A 23223-nucleotide genomic window follows, 5' to 3' on the forward strand; every position below is an offset into this window, starting at 1 on the left:
GTGGATATATGCCTTGCGTACCTACGAGCCCAGTATGGCATATTTACTCGCGTTATTTGCGCACCCCTGATTTATTACCTGGGTCTATATATATAATAATAATAATAAAAAAAACTTTTACTTGCATATTTTACACTCCCTGCTGTGCCAGACCACCAGCATACACATGGGTGTGTGCAAAGCAGGTTTGGGAAGATCGGCACGGCTGCGAAAGGTGCGAGTGGCAAGGGGACTTGCGCTGGTGGGACCATCCTGTTCAGTTTGCCACTAGTCATTCGGCCTGCATGCGAAGGTGCCAGTTAATCGCCTTTTATCTCCATTTACATCCGACTGCTGGCTTTGCGATTGTTTCGTTGTGCATTTATTGCTTAGAGCTGTGCACGCACCATCATACCATCCCACAGGGAACTACATGTGATGCGAGACGGGGCGGTATGCATCTTATATTTGGAGTAGACTTGCTTTTGACCAGCTAGGTGTCGACGTATAGGTGGCAGTATGTGGTGTCTATTGCACCTTATGACCTTCGTAGTTTTTAGGAAGTGTTCGTCAAATCTTTGCGTATTTTGAGCACCTCCTTTTTGAAGCCTTTCAGATTGCAGAAGTAAATACGTATTTGCATCATCCCAAACACTGGAACCTGCACATTCATGGCAAAATGCAAAAGTTTTCATCCAAGCTTTTGCTGTTTGGTGCATGCACTCACGCATAATGGTCGGGTATTAATTTTAAAATAATTTTACTTATTTATATAGCACATGAAATACAAAAGTTATCTCCTTTAGATACATCTAATATGCTTGCCATGCTTCCAGGTGCGAAGGCTGTTTTGTGTTTCAACTTTAGGCTTTGTGCACAGAGTTTGTGGACACAGCTTATTATGCCATAGTCCAGAAAACAGGACAAGCTCGCGATAAGGCTTTATTTATTTATTATTTTTGGCTGCATTAGATGAGCTCTTGGTCACCCTGTGACATGCACAGCATAGCTGGTCTCTATCACTTTGGTGGTGTAGCAGGTCAAAGTCCAAAAACTGTGCGATGCGTGCAACAAAACAAACAAACAAGGTCGCGGAACATAAACTTGTGCGTGGATGCCACACAGACCCAACGGGAAGCAGTGCGGACTGGTTGGTTTGAAAACCGTGCAATGTGTCGGGCAGCTACCGGAATTATCGCCATGCAGAGTTCTACGGTGGCCAGGAAGGGGGGGCAGGGCAGGGTGGTAAAGATGTCTGTGCAGGAATGTTGGCTTTTCAGGACCCATTTGCTGGAAGACGTGTTTGGGGAGCTAGAATGCATAGCACCATAGAGTCACTAAAATGAGACTTGCAAAGTGCACCCTTTTGTCAGCGGCTAGCAGAGTTCGCTCTGTAAGCGACTAGTGTTGCCATCAGGAACTCCTGCTGCACTGGGGCTGTGGGAGTAAGCAGGTGCACTCTGCATCTCGGCAACACGTCCACTGATGTGCAGAGTGCTTCAAAGACTGCATGCACTTTTCTTTTGTAGCTAGAGCAGGATATAGGAGAACGTGACCATGTCATATACTTTTTACATAAACTGTACATTTGTGGTCTTGGCGCTTGCATGTGTGCTTTTGGGATACGGGCTTCATTTTTAAGGGCTTGTCTAGTTGACGCTGAAGGAGTGCATGGATAGAAACAATGACGCATTCATGTTGACGCTGTACAAGAGTGCTGCCATCTTCCAGTGTTGGCTCACATCGCGGTGTCTTGTGACCACACTGCCCCCGCCTCCTAGCCACCGTACACCTTTGTTTGTTGTGGGCAACAGCATGTGCGACTTCCTCTTTGGTCGTGACCCAGGAGATTGACGGCGAGGCCTTCCTGCTGCTGAGCCAGACCGACCTGGTGCGGAACCTGCGGCTAAAGTTAGGCCCCGCCCTCAAGGTGCACAGCTGCATCCTGCGCTTCCGCAGCAGCCACCTGCCCCCGTCCTGAGATGATGCAGCGATGACGACAGAATTCCTCCCAAGCTCGCACGTGCACAGACACACACACACACACACACACACACAAACACACCTCTTCTTGGTCTAGAGCACTGCAGTCCCCTTCCCCTCCCTGCTTGACGGAATGGGAAGCGGGGTGTTGTTCTGTCTCCCGCTCATCATAAAAAGCAAGTCCTCTGTTTCTGTAATCTCTGTACAGCAGTGGCACCGCCAGGTCTACTCCACGGGTGGCCTCTTCAGGGAGAAGCAGTGGATGTGGAAGTGATGGCACATTTGCTGCACCTGCATTGTGACAAAACCCAGAGTGTACGTTGCAGAACTGCCTCAGTGTTTCCTAATGACATTGGTGCTTTGCAGTGCTTTTCTTTTTCCTCTGCAAAATAAACAGCATGCAGGTGTGCTCAGAAAGCCTGCTTTGAAATGCCTGAGAGTACTGAAATGTTTCAACTGCATACAGATGCATGCACAATTTCGCCTATACACCAACCTGCAGTGTTGTTTTCAACTGTTCAAATGGGTTCTCGTGACCATAATTGCTGTCTTTCTGACACAGCTGTAGGGGTAAAGCCAGAGAGGGGGCTGAAACATTCACATCGCAGACTGCCACTATGAGGTAGCACAAATGCCAGCAGCTTTTTTCGAATGAAGAATTCCTGCTGGTATGTTCAGTAATACTATACCGGGTGATCCGAAAGTAACAGAAAAAGTAAAAATTCAATAAAGTACACGTCATGGGATTTTCTTTTAAGAGCAAAATATGATTGCCAGAATAGATGCATTTTCCACTGACACTTGAGCTGTGTCGGAGAAGTTGCTAGCAGTCTACCAAGCCAGCGAAAAAGAAATAAATTTTAGATTGTGGGGTTTAATGTAAAGCAGCAACACATCGCCTCTGAACGATTCCATAGTGGAGGGCTCCGAATTAATATAGACCACCTGGGATTCTTTAATGTGCACAGACATCGTACATGTGGAAGCCTTTTACGTTTGGGCTCCATCAAAATGCGGCCGCACCTAGCCACTGTCCCTGGGGCTATGCACATAACTCAGCAACACATAACTCAGTGGTGAGAACAGCCAAGAGCATTTTGGAGCAAGCTTTGCAGCAGGTGAAAATTATTTGGATCACATTCCTTCTGTTTTATAGCGGGAGCCCGATACTGAGAAATAAGATAAAAATGCGAATATAGAGGGTGTTAACTAACTTGTGATGTAGTTTAAAAAATGACAATGTGGTACATGAAGATTCGAATAGTGCAGGTTTGTAGGCAGTCGTGTTAGCATGGTCTGTGTACATTTTTATTTAATGCGCCCAAATTTAGTCGTATAATTCTTCTGTATTTTAATTGCAGTAAATGTTGAGAAATGCTCATTTCAGTTATTCTCGTCAATATCACTTCAGCCTAGTCTCTTTTTCAAAACTTCAATGAAGCCTGCGAGATTTAAAAATTGGTGCATAACTTCACTCTTTTGTTGCGATTTTAGCACTTTCAAATGCGCTCCAATTGAAAAAACTCTGTTAAGGAAAGCCAGGATGAATAAACAGGCCACTGGTTAGAGCGATCATTCCGGAATGACTATGGCCACTTTGCTTCATTAGAGTTATTATGCTGCAGCAGGAGCGCAACCACGTTGTCGCCATTTCACAGCATAGCACAGGTTTCTTAAGTCTCCAACAACGCTGCACCTCTTGCGAAGAAGTGCATTGTCGCGCATGCGCAGTCCTTGCCTCGAGGAGCACACCTAGTTTTCTCTGTTGTTGGGTTCGGTGTTGCCATGTGCTGGTTTGGTTTAAGGGGGTTTGATGTCCCAAAGGGACGCTGTAGTGGAGGGCTCAGGAAATTTCTACCACCTGGGGTTCTTTAACGTGCACTGACATCGCACAGTACATGGGCCTCTAGAATTTCACCTCCATCGAAATTCGACCGCAGCAGCCGGGATCGAACCCGCGTCTTTTGGATCAGCAGCCGAGTGTCATAACCACTGAGCCACCACGGCGGCTGCTTCACTGCTTTCTCATATAGTATTTATGATGAAGGGACATACATCTGCTTGGACTTCTCGCACCACAACATAATTCAAACTCGTGTAGCGGAAGACATCTAGTAATGACGCAAGCTCAAGATTATGTGTGTACATGTGCACACATTTGGTCACCGTACGCCGACCCATGAAGAACGCTAGCCCATAATTGGAACTGGCTCAACTTATTACAACTTCTATTTACATGCGCAAATTTTCTATGCCGAGAGTTCGAATTAACATGGTTCTACTGCCAGAGAAACCAGAAGCTTGGATGTTGATGCCACTTTTGATCGAGCACGAATGAGGTATCAGTTGCAATGCGTCCAAAACGGTCTTGTCTTACATTGATCTTAAGGGGCACGTGACGGTGCTGCACAACAGTCCAATAAATCTAGCAGAACACAAATCTGGCACTATTTGAGCCTCTTAAAAGCATTTTATTTTTTTGCATTTGCATTCACTGCGTTCACATTGCACAGTGTTGGCAGCGCCGCCAAAAAATTGCAAAATAGACATACGCTGCAGGAGAACTGAGACTAGAAGGCAACGAGCTAGAAAGCAAAATGGGACAGGATTGGATTCCGTGACTCATTTGTTAGTCGCACATTCTCGGTACCTTCGCATTCACCACAGCTCTTGGTTGCTGGAACAGTATTTGGCATAGCCTTGGTGCAGTTTCAACCGAAACTACGAATTTGTAGCAGCATGTAGCAGGTTTTATGCAATGGCGCAGGTTGCCGCAATAGGTGCAGCATTCCCATCACCGATAAGTATATCATGCACGGTAGTGCTCACCACAGCCCCAATACAGAGGGAAAGTATATAATCCATCCATAGTAGTGCAGGTGGCTGTGGTGCAAAATGCAACTATTCTTGCAATAAAGCTTGTTATTAAACAAAATCCCATGTCTTTCTGTGCATTTCTGAGCAAACTGCATCATGCTGCTATCCAGACTTTAACTTTCACATTAACGCGAACACGTAAAGGCCCTGTTCTTAAGAAAATCCGGCGCCTACGCTGTGAGAAAAATCACGGGCATGGAATCTGGCTGGTGGTCTCCAGAGAGCAACCTAGGAGGCAGGTGAGCCTCCTAGGTCAAGCGACCTTGCGGCGTCATTACAACGTGCCCATTGGATAGTGAGTAAACTGCTCACGATGGCAGGTGGCAGTTAAATTAATCATTGGTTGCTCTGAAAGAGCAACCTGGGCCACACAAGGCCTGCCGCTAGGAGCACCTGCCATAGCAGGGCAGTGGCACATCGCTTAACCACTGTACTACTGCGCCAAAAGCAGTGTGGGACTCCCAGGTATCTATGAATGTAAAATAGGGAATGACGTTCAGCATATAAAGACGGACCTTTAGTGTCCCCTCTAATATTTTTATTTGCTGTATTTAAGCATCCTGTTGGTGCCCACCACAGTGGCTCAGTGGCTGTGGCTGCTGATCTCAAGGTCGCTGGAACGTATCCCGTTTGCCGCCACACATTTCGATGGAGGTCAAATGTAAAGAAGCCTGTAGAACATGAGGTATAGTGTTTTGAAGTTGCCACTTCAGAAATGGGAAGAAAATTTTATGAATCTTTTCTGAAGTAACAACTTCAAAACACTATAGCTTGTAGCAGCAGCAGCGGCCTTATGCAGCAGGAGCAGCACCAGCTGCCGAAGATGATGACGCCGAAGTGCAGCCAAATTGAGCTCCCCCCTCGTGCCGGCATCACGCGCCATTCGGCTGCATGCCATGATACGTTCTAGCACTTCAACCAGTAAATCAATCACTTCCTTCATTGTGCTGGCCTCATATTGATTGGTGCGACAAACTCACCTTCTGTGATCTACCTAGGAAGCGTGGCTGAGCAGGCTAGTTGGCAATTCATGACAGCCAAAAAGAACAGCGCAACTTTAAGACAGGGACGTAGAAAAGACTGACATCACAGCTTGGTTTGGCTTGCCTTGGCTCCCAAGCGCATCAGCACCAAGCCAAGAGAGACTAAGATGATGAGAAAAAGAAAAGAGGGAGAAATAGACATGACGGCTCTTGCCAAATGTTTGAACTAAGCCGTATATCCTAGTATAGGCGGAAATTTTTTCGGACTGTTTGATTATTCATTCATTTTATGGGTGCTGCCAACTTTGAAAACAAGAAATCGAGAAACGTGATGAATAAGAGCTAATGCTCCTGAAACTGGTCGCTGAGTGTGCAAGATGAGGTTGGGTTATTCTTCCCTTTGGCACAATGCTTAAGTGGCGGCCTACTCACCACACACACGCCATAGTGTATATGTGCCAGAGCCACCAAGGTGGCCAACAGGCAGAGCACCATGGTCTCATCCGCTTGTACCCACAGGCAGCCAGCCACGCCTAGTGCCATGGGCAGCAGCAGCAGGTTGAATGCCTCGCACCGCGTCGACGTCATCTGGCTGATGATGAGCCGGCACTGGAACACACACAGCACCAGGGTCTTTTAATACTTTCCTGCCATTCCTGAAACCTCTGCACCACATCCAGTGAAGGGTGCAGCAAGAGGGATTGACATCATCCAAAACGTGCACGAGCTCAATCATTACCACAGAACGCATGTCCTAAAGGGTCCCTGAAAAGAGTGTTTTGAGGGTGGCTACAAAATGCCTGCATTACATATAGTACAGGCCACCAAGAGTTCATGCCATGTGCAAGACCTCAAGTGCGAGCCAATAATTTACAACATAATTTTAAAAACTCCTGCTTCTGTGCCTCGCAGCGACCAGCGGTGCTGGGCTGTCGCCCGAATCCGCATGCAACGAGTCGTGTAGCGCTCGTTAGGTCACCAGTGGACCGCTATTATTGGTTTTCCGTCCCAGGTCCGCCAACACCAAACCAGATTAGAAGGCGATGGCTCCGCCTCCTGGGGAATTCCTGCGCGTGTCAACGGCTGGCAGAGGGGCCGAGTGCGTGGGGCCGTCTTTTAGCGCAAAAAAAAAGAGACGAGATGAAAGGGAAAGGCGTGAAGACGCGGAAATTCAAAATTTGACTGCAGATAACTCATTTCCACAAAACGCATCAAAAGAATTTTAACTCGAGGACATTTGTGACACTGCATCCTTTAGCATCCTAAGGCATATCGCATCTTTGCTGAGGCCCCCTTTCACAGCCCCTTTAATTACCTTTTTTCTGTTTGAAAAATACTGTCAAGCCTGGATACATCAAACTATTGTTTACACCAAATGGCCAGGACATCCCCTATGAAATCCCATGCACAAGTATAGCGCTCTTGTTCATGTCATTCGAACAAGCGTTGAGTGGAACATCCTGTACAATAAACAGTGCGCCGCGCCCCTGCAGGTGGCGCTTCTCCCAACGATGCTCTATGGTGCAGGTGCACTTTTTACGGCCGAACACGGGTCCACTGTACGGCCACGGAAGCCAGTTGGTAGCACTAGCACGGTGAAACCATGTGATGAGGTGAACGTGCAGTGTGCATGAGTTGGGCCTGAGGTTTCCTGTACTCATTTCCTACTCCACATCGCTGTCATGTGGCGAGGCCAACCTAACTAGTTAATGCCTAGAGGTAGGCCCTTGCCTGAGGTGCTTCGCTTCTGAAGGCAACGTGAAAACCAACTGTACCCTAATTATAATGAAATTACTCCATAGTACTGGTAACACGATTAGCCCTAATTATAATGAAATTACTCCATAGTACTGGTAACACGATTAGACCTCTTATGATACAGTGTAATCCACTTATACGATACCAAATATAACGATAAAATTTTTTTAGATTTATCAATTCTCCCATAGCCCCTATATAAAAATAAACCGTATACGATACAATTATCAGCGAAATAATGGATACAGCGATAAGGTTGTTGCCGCCGTGAAGGTGTTTACGACCAAAATTTGTCTGAAATTTTGATAAAAAAAATAAAGCACTTTGAAGTGAAAAACGTAAAAACTGTCACCGCTCGTGTTTGTGTCTCTTCCTTACTGTCCCGTCTGTTGTGATGTTATTTATGCGTCATGAACCAACTGGCCCGGCTAATTCCATTCTTTTTAAGCTGTTTCTGTTCCTTTTACGGCACATGTGGTCATGAGTGCAGCTAAACGTGCACAGGCATCATCGCACTAAAAATGCAAAAGCTGCAATGTGCTGCATTTCTGAAACAGGTACTGCCCCCTTACTATGTGATGGCTGTCTGATGAAATGCATGGCACAGCATGAAGTTTCATTCTTGATATAACGAGCCGTATAAATGAGAACTTCAGCATGTTTTCGCTCCTCACCATGACTTGCAAACAGACCCTTCGTACAGAGTAACAATACTCGTGCCAAGCACTGCATCCAAATTCCTCATATAGTACAAGAGACAATGTCCTCTAATGGGGACACAATAAAATGTGCCAAGGAGACCTGAAAAATCGCGAGTAGAAACGCATCAAGCAAGGCATGCGAAACAAATGTAGAAAGTCACCTTTAAAATCACCCCTTAGTGTTTTACGCTAACTCTGATATGACTCTGGTGAGAGTTACGGTTTTGTTCACTTATGTTGCAAGCATGTGGATGCCTTGATGTGTTTATAAACGGATTCACATTATTTTAGGTTTTGTTTTTCTGGGTTTCAAATAATAAATATGTTCAGTTGCAGACAGCACAGCCACAAATTAAGCCCACGGAAATAAATACATGCATGGATTATTTGCTTCTGCGAGATGCAACCTCATCATTCTGCGATGGTCAATGAAAATATGGCAGGGGTGACATGCCCGACCATCCATTCTGGCTGCTCATACCAATAGCACGGCCAACAACCTGCACATTTTCGAAGCTCACTCCATGTATTACCCCACCAATTGTAGAGCAGCAAGCTGCCATGTGATTGGCTGAAAGGCACTCCTCACGTGGTTTTTGCCATGGCAACTAGGCTAGCTGACTCCTCCTACTCTCCACGGTGAGTTTTACAATAAAAAAAAAAAATGAAAATCATTTTTATACAGGCTTCCTGAATGCAGCTGTTTAGGTGCAGAGAACAGGAGTGCACAACAGGGCTCAAGTAACAATTAAAAGTGCAAAAGATGCTTGAGAGAATATCACACAGATATTACAGGCTTGTGTACACAATGTCTAATTCATTCTACCACACCAGACAAGAATGCAGCCCTTTTTTTCTTTGAATCACAAGGACCACTCTGAATGCAGCCAATCAAGCTGTGTTTGTCGATACAGTGTTGCTCAACAATTGCACTTAACGACCATTGCACCCAAAACAACCGGTACCCTTTTCAGCTCATTTGCATATACAGTCGAACCCGGATATATCGAACCCGCATATTTCGAATTACTGGCTATATCGAACACACAGATTACCCCCTTGAAAATACTATGTAAAAGTATAGGACAATTGCGTAGTATATCGAATTCCATTTTCGTTGGACATTCGATATGTCGTACGGCGCGCTGCGCCGCGCCCCTGGAAGGTGCGCTTTTCCCAAAGACATTCGTGTCCGGTCCTCAGAGGTAAACTTTTCCGCAGAGTCAGTCAGCAGGCTCCTCCTCTGCGCATGCGCGGCCGTCGCCTAGCGACGGAGACGCAGAGCCTTTCCCCCGTTCTTGCGCCCCACCGGCGCGAGCTCCCTCGCTCCTCCTCTACCGCCAGCGTGTGCATTGGGCAAGGGCATTGGAGCTCATCGAAGAGAGTGCGCGGCATGGAGACGCGGCGACGTTTCCAAGCCACGCTTCCTGGGAAAAGGGAGAGAGAGAGAGTGAAGGGTCGGCACGGTCGCTCGTGGGCCAGGGAAGACGAGAGAGCCAGAGAGGGCTCAAAAAACGAACATAGCGCCTTCGACGGCATATTCCGCCGATCTTTTTCCCCGCTCTCTTCTTTCTTTTCCCTTTGTCATTCCTTCGCAGCCCCGTTGACTGTCGCTCGAACAGGCTTCGCTCGGACTGCTCCATCTGCACATCGTGTGTGTTGTTGTGCGAACCTCTGTTTCAACGTGCCGTGTGTAGCGCGTGTGATTGCAGTCATCTGGTGAGCTGTGGCATCCGTGGACATAAAAAAGAGGAAGAATCTGGACTTTGCAAGAAAGCTTGAAGTAATCCGGCGTGTCGAGAATGGAGAAAAGAAGTCCTCCGTGGCAGACGCATTCGGCATTCCGCGGAGTATTTTAAGTACGTTGTTAAAAAACAAGCAGGACATCAAGCTTAAAGCAGGTGAGGAAAGTCGCTCGGGAGCGTGTCGTGTGTGCCCTGCTGCTTTTGACAAAGTGGAGAAGGCACTCTACACGTGGTTTCTCGAAATCCGAGCGAAAAATATTCCCGTGGATGGCCCGACCTTAATCAAAAAGGCCAAATGGTTTGCTACGGCTCTTGGCGAAGAGAACTTTTGCGGTGGCACTGGATGGCTGCAACGGTTTAAAAACCGCCACGGCATTGTAGGAAAGGCCATTTCAGGCGAAAGTGGGGCTGTCAGCAGCCAGGAGATGCAGCAGTGGCTTTCTGAGGAGTGGCCGAAGATCACTGAGAAGTTTTCGCCTGCAGAAATCTTCAATGCAGACGAAACTGGTCTCTTTTGGCAAATGTTGCCGAATAAGACACTCGCTCTTCATGGAACCACATGCCACTGTGGTAAAATGAGCAAAGTGCGTGTGTCAGTGCTGCTTGCAGCCAACATGGACGGCTCGTGCAAGCTACGGCCATTCGTGATCAGGAAGAGCAAGTCACCGCGCTGCTTCAAGAACTGTAAACAGCTTCCCATCCGCTACGGCTGTAATAGGAAGGCCTGGATGACACGTCAACTTTTTGTTGAATGGCTGCAGGCTTGGGACGCTGAGTTGGGCAAGTCGGGCCGCCGAGTTTGCCTTCTGGTAGACAACTGTTCGGCCCATCAAACAACTTGCAAGCTGCAGCACATCGAATTGAAGTTTCTCCCGCCGAACACCACAGCGAGACTGCAGCCCCTCGACCAGGGTATCATAAAGGCATTCAAGGTAGGCTATCGGAAGCGACTTATTCAACGGCTCCTCATAAACCTCCGCATGGGAACCGATCTCAAGATTGATCTGCTTGGCGCGATCCAGATGATTACCGGCGCTTGGGGCGACGTGAAGCAGGCCACAGTAGCCAACTGTTTTGGCAAGGCAGGCCTTGAAGTGGCCAGAGATGAATGTCCGGAAGCTTTAGATGACGATGAGTGCTTGGAGGACGCGTTCCGCGACTTGTCCAATTTTTCCGGCACCGTCCCGCCCGAAGTTACTGTTGATGACTTCATTAACGCTGACAGCGAAGTTCAAGCGGTAGCCGACCTCGCTGATGAGGACATTGTGGCCGGAATAGCTGGCGTTCAAGACAGCGATTCCAGCGACAACGAGGGCAACTGTGTTTTCGAAGAAACGCGTCCGTGCACAGCCACTGAACTGGCGTCAGCGTTCAGCCTGACTCGGCGCTGTTGCGGCGAAATGGAAGGCACTGGGCTCTCGCACCTAGACAGTCTCGAGAAGATTGAAACTAGTGTTTTAAACTTCATTTCCCAGAGGAAAAAGCAGCCCAAAATTAGTGATTTTTTTTCCGTGAAATAAAGCGCTTTCATATTGTGTGCACATGCTATGTGAATCGCGGCTGTTCCAATTGGTAAGCCACAATTTTTTATGATCGCGAGTGCTTTTTTGGCCTAGGTATATCTGTATATCGAATTTTCGCTATATCGAACTATTTTCCGATCCCCGTCGAATTCGATATATCCGGGTTCGACTGTAGCTCAACACCCAACAAATGCACACTACAACTCACAAGCACATCTGTCAGCAACAAAAGCCAACAGCTGGGCAGGTGTCTTAACTCGTATTTCTGATATGAGAAACTGAATGGAGCCTAAGTCTACAACTGCACATTAACGCCAAGACATAGAAAACACAGCAGTTGTTAAACACCCCTTTCACTTGCAGTTACATTATGGCTGCAGGGGCAGTGATGTGGATTATTTGCGTACATCATGACACCACGACAATTATATATATATTTCCTGTTTACTAATGATGCAGCAAAGTCCAAAAACTTCCAAGAAGGTCCAAAAGTCAATAACTCCAAAGCTGCTCTCTTGCGTCTGCTCACATTGTGACCATTAGGCCCTACAAGTTGAAGCTTCCGACACTGTGAAATGCTTTTTCTCTACATATGTGCTAGAACCCACAGGAGACAAAAATCATCTCCTTGTCACATTTGCAAGAGCCCTTGCATTTTAGATAGGTATTACAAGAAAAATATTATTTCTTGCACTGACGAAACCAAACATAGGGGTTTACATGTTGATAATGAGCCAAGTTTAAACACCATGCTACATATTTATTGGGCATGATTTTGCACCTGACAAACTACTTCCAGACCCTTTCTGCTGCATGAAATCAGTTGCGGAATTTTTGGGTATGCAATAAAGACTGAATAAAGAAAAAAAAACCCTGTAACCACGTTCAGCGAGCAAACACAGTAACCGAAAACAAGTACACCTGAGACATTCACCAGGTAAGCTGCACTAGGAAACAGGAAAAGCCTGTATAAGAAGAGAATTCTAGTTCAACAATTTTAAAGCAAATATATTTGCCAAAGATCTACCTGACTAAGCGAGACTAAGAGACAAAGCTAATTCTTCATTGAGTGTAAAATGAGTGCTCAGGATAACGCATTGGAAATAATCCGCTAGGGGGCTTTATATTAAATATTGCTACATTCAAGTCATTTCGGAGAGAAACAGCTGCTGGCTGTAACACCAAGTGGTCGCAATCACAGTCACAGCCACCTGGATGACACGAACAAGAGGTCCCAAGAAAGGGAACGAACTTATCTCATCAGATCAGGACTCTTTTACAGCCCCTAGGCAAAAGCAGCATTTCACATCCTAAAACTATGTTGCACTTTGATAAAATATCTTGGAGATTCTAAATGATGACACTGACACCATGCACAGTTTCTGTGCTAATTTGCAACAAAACGATAAAAGTTGCTTCTTTGATTACTCTTTTTTTTTGTATAATTTCAACACGTAGCCGTACGTGAACACAGTGCAGTCATGGCCTTGAACTGAGGCTAAAAGTATGCGTGGTTTAATGTTGCAAAGCACCGCATGGGCTAAGAGGGGCACCACAGTAGAGGGTTTAAAGGTTTTCACTGAAATGTTTCACCAACTGGCCCAACAATCCGCATTACTTAAAATAATTTAGAACACCAGAGGATCTTTAATGCACTCTGACATCGCACAAGACACAGGCTTCTTTGCATTTTACTTCCATCAAAATGTGTGACGGCAGAAAGGATACGATCCAGCGACCTTGAGAAAAGCAGCCACAACCATTGATACACTGTGGTGGGCACTAACAGCATGCTAATATAAAGCAAATAAAAAAATTAGAGGGGACACTTAAGGCCCATCTTTATATGCAGAAGGTCATTCTGTACTTTACAATCATAGATACCCGGGAGTCCCCATAACATGTTTTGCGCAGTTGTACAGTGGTTAAGCGATGTGCCACTGTTCTGCAATGGCAGGTGCTCCCAGGGGCGGACCTTGTGCTGCCCCGGTTGCTCTTCCCGACTGGCTAATCATTAATTTCACTGGCACCTGCCACGGTGGGTAGTTTGCTCACTATCCAGTGGGCAGGTTGTGATGAAGCTGCAAGGTCATGTGACTTAGGAGGCCCAGCTGCCTCCTAGGTGCCTCTCCAGGACCACCAGCCAGAGCCATGCCCGTGATTTTTCGCTCCCAACACCGACGCTGACACCGGATTTTCTAGAGAAGGGGGCCTTTAACACTATCGCGTTGAAATCTAACTTCAGCTGCCTTCGCAGGCACTATGAGCAAGCATTTGGCAAGCATGTGAGAAGAGCTTGTGGTCCCTTACCGAGATGTTTGAGAAGAGAGTGCCCAGGAGGAAGTAGAAGAGGCGTGGCTGACTGCTGAGCACATCACCCGGGGAAGCGATTGCCCAGATGAGCGCCAGCGCAAACAGCACCACACCTGACAGCAAAGGCCGCACTGCTTCCCACCAGCTGGGCTGCCGGAGGCGTCCCTCCTGCCAAGCACTGGAAAGCATGAGAGGCCAGCCAACCTTCCGTCAATATCATCAGCCTAACTACACCCACTGCAGGACAAAGACCTCCCCAATACCTCTTTAATTAACCCTGTCCTGTGCCAGCAGCAGCCACCTTATCCCCACAAACTTCCTAATCTCATCCGCCTACTTAACTTTCTGCAGCCCCTTGCTACACTTGCCTCACCTTCAGTCCGTTAGCCTATACGACCATCGGCTATCCTGCCTTCGCATTACATGCCCTTCCCATGCGCATTTCTTCCCCATTATTGCTATTAGGATCTCATTAAATCATGTTTTCTCCCAGCCCATCCTGCTTTCTTTCCTATCTCTTAATGTTACACCAATCATTTCCCATTCCACAGCTTGCTGCACTGTACACAATTTAATCTTGTTTGATCTGCACCGAACTACCCACATTCATTAAGTGGAATTTCCAGACAATTCACACATTCGGAACTGTGACCAGACACAGTGATGGTGTGGCCGCATGCTTAACAACCAAGCATGCAAAGAAAAAATTTAAGGGCGATCAAATGGACTGATGCTGATAAATGCGACAGCATTCTTCTTTCACTCACCGATCTATTCCACTTCTCAGTCTATTCCAATTCTGAGTCCATTTAGTCTTTCACTCCCCAATGCACTCCATTTCCGATTCTATTCCAAATCTGACTAGACAACTATGCAAAATGTGTAACATTATTAGATCGCGGCGAGTCCTCACACTAACACCGGCACAGTGGAGCAGAGGTTAAGCGATGCATCACTGCACTGACAGATGGCTACTGCAAACACAGCCACCCATGGGCCACCAGACAATTTTCGCCTTCATGACCCTCCAATGCTATCACAAGTATAAAAGATAATGTGGATAATGTGACTGATGGGGCAGAAATATGTGAGTATTAGGCATATACTTTTTTGGGTTCGCTTATATATATACACGTTTATGTGCTCTGTTTGAGTAGCGAACAAGTGAAACAGAGACATTTATAAAGGTCGCCACCTTGCACCTCTCCCTCTCTTCCCTGAAAGAGGAAAGGGGGATTTCCCTCACTCCACTTGCCAACCTCCCCCTCTCCCCTAAAGTGTAGAGGGGGATTTCTTTCTCTCCACTTCACCACCTGCCAACCACGGCAGGTGGGCACTTTTTTCTGAACTGGGACCTTTAATGCTAAAGCTTCGAAAAAAGAAATGAAAATATCAATGACAGCAGAAGAGCTATACCACCACACTTCCCACAATTTCAAGCAACACATTTCCCTGCGCTGTACCGACCACCACCTCTAAGCAGACTGTGATTGAATCAGACTCACCGATAAATGTTGTACAGACACATGGGCATGGTCATGAAGAAGGAGCCCGCTAGAAAAATGGAAAAAGGGCAGCCATTAAGTGTCTGCAGCGGCACAACATTCTGAAAATGTAAATTAATGAGAGAAGCACTTAGCGCTGATTTCAATGTAGGGAAGAGTGAGAGGAAGCACGGATCCCCTGCTAGCGCTACCAAAATACAAAATGCTGCGCCACAAGAACCACCAAAGAAAAAGTAAATCCTACAGAATCTCCAAAATTGAATATGCATCTCCTACTCAGAACCCACACATCATTCAAAGTGGAAATCAAGTGCAATACACTTATGCTTGGATGCGGGAAACAGAGCATTTGTGATAATTTAATTTCTTTCAGCAATCTGTTACAAGGTCACACTCAAGCCATCAAGGTACAAAGTGCCTGGTTTCAGCAAGACTCACCGCGGGCACAAAGTGCGCAAAGGGCCGCCAACTGTCATCACAGCCACTAGCAGGTGGAAGGCAAATGACCGCGATGATAGGCAGATGCCATTGGCTGAAAAGCTTCCTTTGAGAGGTACGTATTCACTTTGCTCTTGAGTAGTACCTGACAATAATGTAGTGAGTCTTGAATTGTGTGACTCCAATGACTGCTCTCCACCAGGAATGGGGTTCTCCAGAAAGGGACACTGCAGACAACTCTTCATCCAATTTTTGTTCTCAGTAAAAAGGCTCTTCCTGGGCTACGCAGGTGTTTGTCCGGCACCAAAAGACATGTATTGCCAAGAACTTAACAAGTTTTCTGAACACCCAATTCAAAACTTGCGATGCGCAGATTAAAAAGGATCCCCATAAGGAAAATGGTTGATGGTGGCAACACCTGTATTACATTCTTTGCCCTTTTCTAGTTGACAACAGCTCTGTTTTCAGTGAAAGTACCATAGAATCTCGGTTATACAAATCTCAAGGATCATGAAAAATTCACCAGAAATTTCACATCATCCAAAATCAACAAAATCCATATGCAGAAGCATAGCAAATGCATTGATGCAAATCTTTTTACAGCTGATGGGATTAATTTATGCATATGCGGTCACAGCTCACTACTCACAGTGTGTACAGAGCAACAGGTTATTGTAAAGTTGGCAAAGTGCAGGCTGTGTGCCCATGCTCACTCCCGAAGTCAGCGATGTGTGGGCCATGTGCCCATGCTCCCTGCTCCCTGTGCATACAGCGCAATTGGTGATAGCGGAGTCAGCGATGTGCGGGCTGCACGCCACCGCTCGCGGCGTCGGCGATCTATGGGCAGCGTTATGTGCTCGAGGGAGCAGTAGTGGCACACGCGTTTGTATCATTCATAGTGGCCCAGATGAGTGTTTGGAACATCCAATATTCTGCACACTGTACACAATGCACTTCAGCCAACGAATTATACAAATTTTCATCACTCCCAAATGCATATTAACAGCATTCATAAGTAATCGATGGAAACAGGACAACTTCAATTTGTCCTCAGCGTACCCCATAAGTTCCACTGTATGTTCGTGACCTAAAAATAGAGCCAATTGAGCCTTCTACATTTCTTCCAATTCGTGCAATGAACACACCACCATATGACATCTACCTCCTCCTGCCCACCTCCAGTGCCGAGTGCCAAGCCAAGGTTGGGCAAAATCCGCTCGTGCGGACTGCGCCACACGAAACACACAGAATGCGGTGGCCACTCACCATGTAGAGCCAGCTCCAGGCACTCGCCGGCACCGAGACCGAAAACGGTGAACTTCCAGAGCCGGTACGAGTACAGGTAGGTGAGCACAAAGCTTCCCAGGAGGATCTGTGCAAGGGCCAATGACAAGCTCAGCTGACAGAGGCCTTCCAGAAATGGGTGGTTTACATTAGTTGGTCAACAAATTTATTCACCACTTGACACCTGATCTAGCATAAACAATTTTTTAAGCCGCCTGTGCACAACGTAATGCAACTTGTGACTTATCTTGAACTGAAACAGTGCGAATAAGACATGAACGAAGAAGAGGAACATGCACAGACAAGACAAGCACTGTCTTGGCTAGAAAAAAATACCTGTAGGGCTTTATGTTAACAATACTACAAAGATATGCTCACAATGCAAAGATTGTTTGAAGTTCTAGGATCTTTGTTGAGGCCCCGTACAATATCATAATTAGAGCAATACTTCAACCCAGTGTAGAATCTTCAATTCTTTAACTGGTATGAAGGATATGGTTTGGTTTATGGGGTTTAACGTCCCAAAGCAACTCAGGCTATGAGGGATGCTGATATGAAGGGTATCAACTGCTATGTGAGGCAGCTTGATGCCAGTGAATAGGTGTGGAGTGCTGTGAGTGTAACTGCTTCCATGACGCAGCTGTTTGCTGCACCTAGCATTATTTTTGGATGACCCCTATTATATGTGTGTCTGTACTACACCTAGGTTTGTGTGCTAATTGTACCAACAGTTGGCCGCACCCACCATCTGCGAGATGTCGTATCCCCAGGGCAGGTAGAGGATGCCCGTGTTGTACTTTTCCCAGTGGGAAAGGATGAAGCAGAAGTGGATGTTGCACAGGACGAGCAGGAAGCGCCACGTGTCGCAGCTCATTTCGGCCCGGCCAAACACCGAGTACAGGCAGACAGGCATGAACAGAGTCGCCCAGCTGTCCAAGCCATGGTCAAACAGCTCACCCAATGGCCCACTGCTCCCAGTGCGGCGTGCGTGCTTCCCATCAATCCCGTCTGCAGTGGACAGAAAGAAGCACGTTGCACGGAATTAAATTGTTACCCCATTAAGGTGTCAGACCGACGATTTTCTAAGGGACACTGAGGACAAACTGGACTGTGCTAATACATTACTGCATTTTAATGACAAAGATTCTACTTGAACTGAAGACGGAGCTCTTATAAGCTAGAAAAGAGAAAAAATAAGAAAAACAGTAGTTTCACAGAAAGTGGAGCTCTTACAACCTAGATAAAGTCAGAAAATGAAATACAGGTGTTGCCACCAGCAAACAGTGGTGCATCACTGTTGGCATTCACTTCAAAATGGTGATCACAGTCTTTTTTTGAAACTTGACATCACAAGTGTGGTGGGGAAAGTTCCACTTTTAAATCCAGTTTTCTCAGCTATGAATGCGCCTTCTGCTTCCAGACAAACATCAATATATCGAGAAAGGGCCACAGGATCGATTTTTACTGAGACCAAAATTTGTACTCAGCGTCCCTTAAAGTGCAAAATGCAACATGTCTATGTTTTTGGGTAAAGCAGACATGTATGAGAAGTTCATGGCAGTGAAGTCCAACCAAGGTTGCCTGGCACATGCGGATGATCGACGAACAGGTTAACAAAATAATTTAGGGGAAACTAAGTTCCATTAAGTGTTGAGAATGCAACAGCATTAATGCCTGTAGACTGCTCGGCCTGCTTCCCCTCTTCTGTCATTGCTGCTTGCTACATATGCTAAGCCTGTGCAGCCGCCAATACACAATCTTCAGCAATATACTTCCGTGGTTGCCCTCTCTGCATGCAGGAATTTTTCCCTATGGGAGACACGCGCAGCACTGATTCTGGTTCCATTCCAATCTGATACATAAAGCTGTCTAGACATATCTGCACACACGCAAGTGCAGCTGCCAGCTGACACCGAGCCGGCCACCATGCCCAGCCATGTCACGTGACCAGCGTACCTGCCAACTTCGCCATGCTACATGGTCTCTGACAACACACACCCCATCGACAATCAGCGAATTTTATGACGGACGCCGCCATACACCACCGGGTTTTTTTCTCCGATGACGCTTTTAATGCTACTGCATTAAAATTGAGCTGTCATGAGTCTTTTCCTGTATTTTTGTCCTAAGTTTCTTACATCCACAACAAAACAGCAGCACCCATCATGGCAGCTTAGAGGCTATGATGCTTTACTGGTAAGCACAACTTTACCAATTGGTCTCTTGCTTCAGCCTTACGGGTACGACGTGATAGCGCTAAGAGGTCAATGCCCATATTTTATTTCGTGGCCTTGTGGTAGAGCATCCGCATCGCATTCGGGAGGTGCTGGGTTCGATCCCCAGTGCCGCCGGGTACCCACCGGTTTTTAATGGGTACAAGATTTCCCCCGGCCTGGTGCTCGGCTCTTCTGGGGTGAGATGTCTGGGAAAAGGGTCTTGACCACAGTTGCCTTGACGGATCAGCGATAAGTTCCGCCGTCAAGCAACGTTAAATCTGCCTTGTGCGGATTTATTTCTTTATTTCGTATACTTTCCAAGCCCGGAGGCATTACAGAAAGGAGTGGTAAGGTACATAAAATAAACAGTGCATGTTATACAATATTATTTTACAAAGCGGCAGAAAATATTTTCATGAAGGGTGCCCTTCATGGAAGTAATGCTGGCACGACGGGAATAGTTAAATAAGATGAAACATGCTGTGTGATTTTGAATGGATTCAAGTGTGTTCATTAGTGTGATTTGACTGGGATCCCATACTGCGCATGCATATTCTAGCTTACTTTTGTGGAACTGGTCATTCACATTCACAGATCCCTGGGACCCCTCATACCATTCCAGGTGCAGCAGTTAAGCAATGTGCCCAGCTGCGATGGCAAGTGGAGGGGCTTGTGCAACCCAGGTTTTTTATTTATTCATTTATTTCCAAATATTTTTAGCCCTTGCGGGCTGTTACAAGGTGGGAATAGGATAATCAGTCAATACAACACGGTTCCAGCTGTTTTACAAAGGTTTCAAGTGAATATGTTTTGTCGAATATGTGTCGGTCAAGGTTATTCCATTCTATACATGTTTTAGGCAGAAATTAAAACTTATACACATCAACTCTCGGCATGTACGACATAACTGCAAAAGGATGGTTAGTACGCGATGACAGTCTTCCGGGTGGCCGCAAGTACAAGCTGGAATCCAGATTGAACATACTGTGATAAAGCTGATAAAAAAACTTTAGCCTAGCAATTTTTCTGCGAATAGCCAATGTTGGTAAACTGCGCTCGTAAAAGAAGTTCTGATACGGACTGTGTTCTTTGGTAAGACGAAAATATAAACCTTACTGCCAATCTTTGAACACGTTCAACTTTGTCTACAAGATATTGCTGATTCGGATCCCAAATTATACTTGCGTATTTCAAAGTTCGTCTTACTATTGATATATAGGCTTGTAGTTTGACATCCGATGGTGCATCTTTTAGCTTCCGCCTTAAGAATCCAAGTTTTCGTTGATCTGCTCCACAAATGTTTTGCACATGACCACTCCAGTTTAAGTCATGACTAATCGTGATACCTAAATATTTTAAATTATTAGAACGCTTTAGTGCTCCGTCATTAATTATGTACGGGAACGCTAATAGCTTTGTCACAAGAGGTTGCTCTTCCCGAGCAACCTCTTGTGACCAATCATTAATTTAACTGCCATCTGGCACAGGGGTGGTCAGTTTGCTCACAATCCAGTGAGTAAATTGTAATGACGCCACAAGGTCATGTGACCTAGGTGGCCCAACTAGGTTGCTTCTCTATGGATTTTTCGCTCAACGGCAACGATGCCGGACTTTCTGAAGAAGAGGATACTTAATGCATTCACATTAAAACTCTTGCACACCAAGGATTTTGTGTATGTTGAAGAATCCCAGGTGCATAAAATTATGCCAGGGTCCTCCAATATGACATGTCTCGTTGCCTAAGGGTAGCTTTGGAACCACAGCACCGTTTTGCACTGCGGTGAGGAACATTGCAACGTGAACCTTAGCATTGTCGGACAGTATGCTTCGCCACAGTATATGTGACGTTGCTACGACACTCCTATAGAGGTAACAGTGTATGATTTTTGCCCTTGGTGTTCCAATGAATGTTCTGCGCTCATACAGTCTATAATACAAATGCCCTGAAGGTAAAGTAAATAAACATACTGCAGCACTACCAGATAAGAGGTCACACAATTCTGCTCTTCTGTGGTTAACTTGCTTCTAGCTCACCAGCCTCCAAATTAATGCCACTTCCAGGAACCATTGTTTGAACAACCTTTCACACACTCCGAGGCTGACAGAGGGCTTTGCTGTGAAGTTCGAAGCTATACGATTACACAGCCTCCATGCACCCAACAAATGCTTGTTGCAAGAAAGAACTAACAAACAGCAACACCTTGAAAATTTTGAATTGCACCCCATTAAACTGATTGAAACCACATCCACATATTATATCATGGTTCAGTACATTCCATCATTTACACAACAACAGCAATAAAGTGAAGTGGCCACATGAGTAAGTGTCACTGAAGAAGGGTTAAATATCTTAGGCACATCCCACGAGACCGATTACAATAGTGGAAAACAACTATATGACTAAATACTTCCCTCGTGGGCAACATTTCCATGCACAAAGTCCAAAATGACGAGCATACGCCACTCATTGCCTCTGCATTTAACCGAACCAGCAAGCAACAACTTGGATGAAGCTGATGAAGGACGTCTTGCAGAAAGAACGAAATCTCGAGCAGGTTTATATGAAGCCAAACTAACTATATGTAGTCTTGAGTTAGAAACTACCAATTATATGGCATTAATGACCAAGTCTGCAGGCTGAAATCTGCCTCGAAGACATAACTGCTGCTCAACTCTGAATTAAAGCAACATGCGTAAATGTCTCGGGCTTTGCGCAACAGTGCACAAAAGTGCAATATATATCGGCAAACGCCCCCGCAGCAGTGGACATCTGGCTGCACTGCTTGACCTACATATTTATTCCTGCACGTGGTTTCGTTCCCGTACGAGACATCCTAAAGCACACGGCTAACAGTGGCCCATAGCGCACGTGCGCGATCGCGGCGTCAACCAACGTTGCGTCACTCACCTAGTGTGTGCGCCAGGAACTGGTTCACCGCGCACACCAGCCACACCCACGGGGGTACAGGGGGTGCCTCAGGGTGCAGGTCACTCGACGCGTAGAAGGCCCAGTCGTAGTATGACAGCAGTCCGACGTTCACCAGCGTCAGCACGAAGCCGGACATCGTGAGCACGTTGGGCGCCACCCCACGCGGTACAAGCTGCGTTGGCCGCGCAGCGACTAGGTCAGCGCCGTCCGCCGCCCCTCGCGGGCGCGCTAACGGTGCCTTACCTTGACCGCCTGGTCCCAGAACGGGTGCATCACATAGTTGCTCAGCGGGCTGGTATCCTTACACGTGTACTGCACAGAGGACAAAACACATTGACCGATAAGCACGGAGCTGGTCAAGCAGTACTACACGCAGCTACACGTCCTTTCTAACGCCGTGCCCCACAACTGCAGTACAGGCGACCGAACCCTTACTAGCTCCCATCGCTAAGTCGAGCAGGGCCTCGACACGTTAAGTAAACTGCTGACTCCAGATGGTTTGTAGGTCGGCGCAAGACAAACAGAACTTCGTACGATCGTATCACATCGGAAGACCAGCGTGAGTGCAGCTGAGTAGCACCTACCTCGTAGTTTTCGAAGCCCTTGAGCTCTTCTTCGGACAGGTACCGCATGTTTCCAGTGACTGGTTTTGTTAAGTGCTTGATGATGACTTATTGGTGAGGAAGCATTGGTGATGCGAGACTAGAAATCACTGCGAACACACGAGCGGCGCCTCTCTTGCGCTTTCTCGCCGCCCGATGTGCAAGAGAGAATAGAACGGTGCGCTGAGAAAGGAAAAGGCTGGAGACATGACAAGAGAGAGTCCGCTGCACGCGAGAAGCCGGAGGCGCTGGAGTGTTTGCAGAGACGCAAGCTAGGCAACGTGAGCTGGCGCGTTATGATAACGTTGATAGCGCACGCGTGGTCCACTGATAGCGCGATAATAAGAGAGCAACACTTACTGCTCAGAAATCACCCCAAATATACCT

At 46.5% G+C, this 23223-nt stretch overlaps 2 protein-coding genes across 7 annotated transcripts in view; one reads left to right on the plus strand and one right to left on the minus strand.

Moving 5' to 3' along the window:
- The window catches only part of l(3)mbt (lethal (3) malignant brain tumor), a 41259-nt gene extending 38867 nt beyond the window's left edge, over nucleotides 1–2392 (plus strand). For all 6 annotated transcript variants that reach the window (XM_077639184.1, XM_077639186.1, XM_077639185.1 and 3 more), the window contains one exon: nucleotides 1826–2392. In XM_077639184.1, the coding sequence (XP_077495310.1) occupies nucleotides 1826–1960 (135 nt within the window). In that variant the 3' untranslated portion in view covers nucleotides 1961–2392. The remainder of the gene's footprint in view (nucleotides 1–1825) is intronic.
- On the minus strand, nucleotides 909–23134 carry LOC144106390 (ethanolaminephosphotransferase 1). The gene is made up of 9 exons (XM_077639187.1): nucleotides 22819–23134; nucleotides 22478–22546; nucleotides 22214–22406; nucleotides 17835–18097; nucleotides 17072–17177; nucleotides 15368–15416; nucleotides 13860–14040; nucleotides 6255–6431; nucleotides 909–2253 (listed from the first exon to the last, which is right to left on the minus strand). Exons 1-9 carry the CDS (start codon nucleotides 22864–22866, stop codon nucleotides 2188–2190), a joined length of 1152 nt encoding a protein of 383 aa, XP_077495313.1. The 5' UTR covers nucleotides 22867–23134; the 3' UTR covers nucleotides 909–2187.
- Between the last annotated feature and the right edge of the window lie 89 nt (nucleotides 23135–23223).

The sequence above is a fragment of the Amblyomma americanum genome, chromosome 10 (genome assembly GCF_052857255.1).
Source record: "Amblyomma americanum isolate KBUSLIRL-KWMA chromosome 10, ASM5285725v1, whole genome shotgun sequence".
NCBI lineage: Eukaryota > Metazoa > Arthropoda > Arachnida > Ixodida > Ixodidae > Amblyomma > Amblyomma americanum.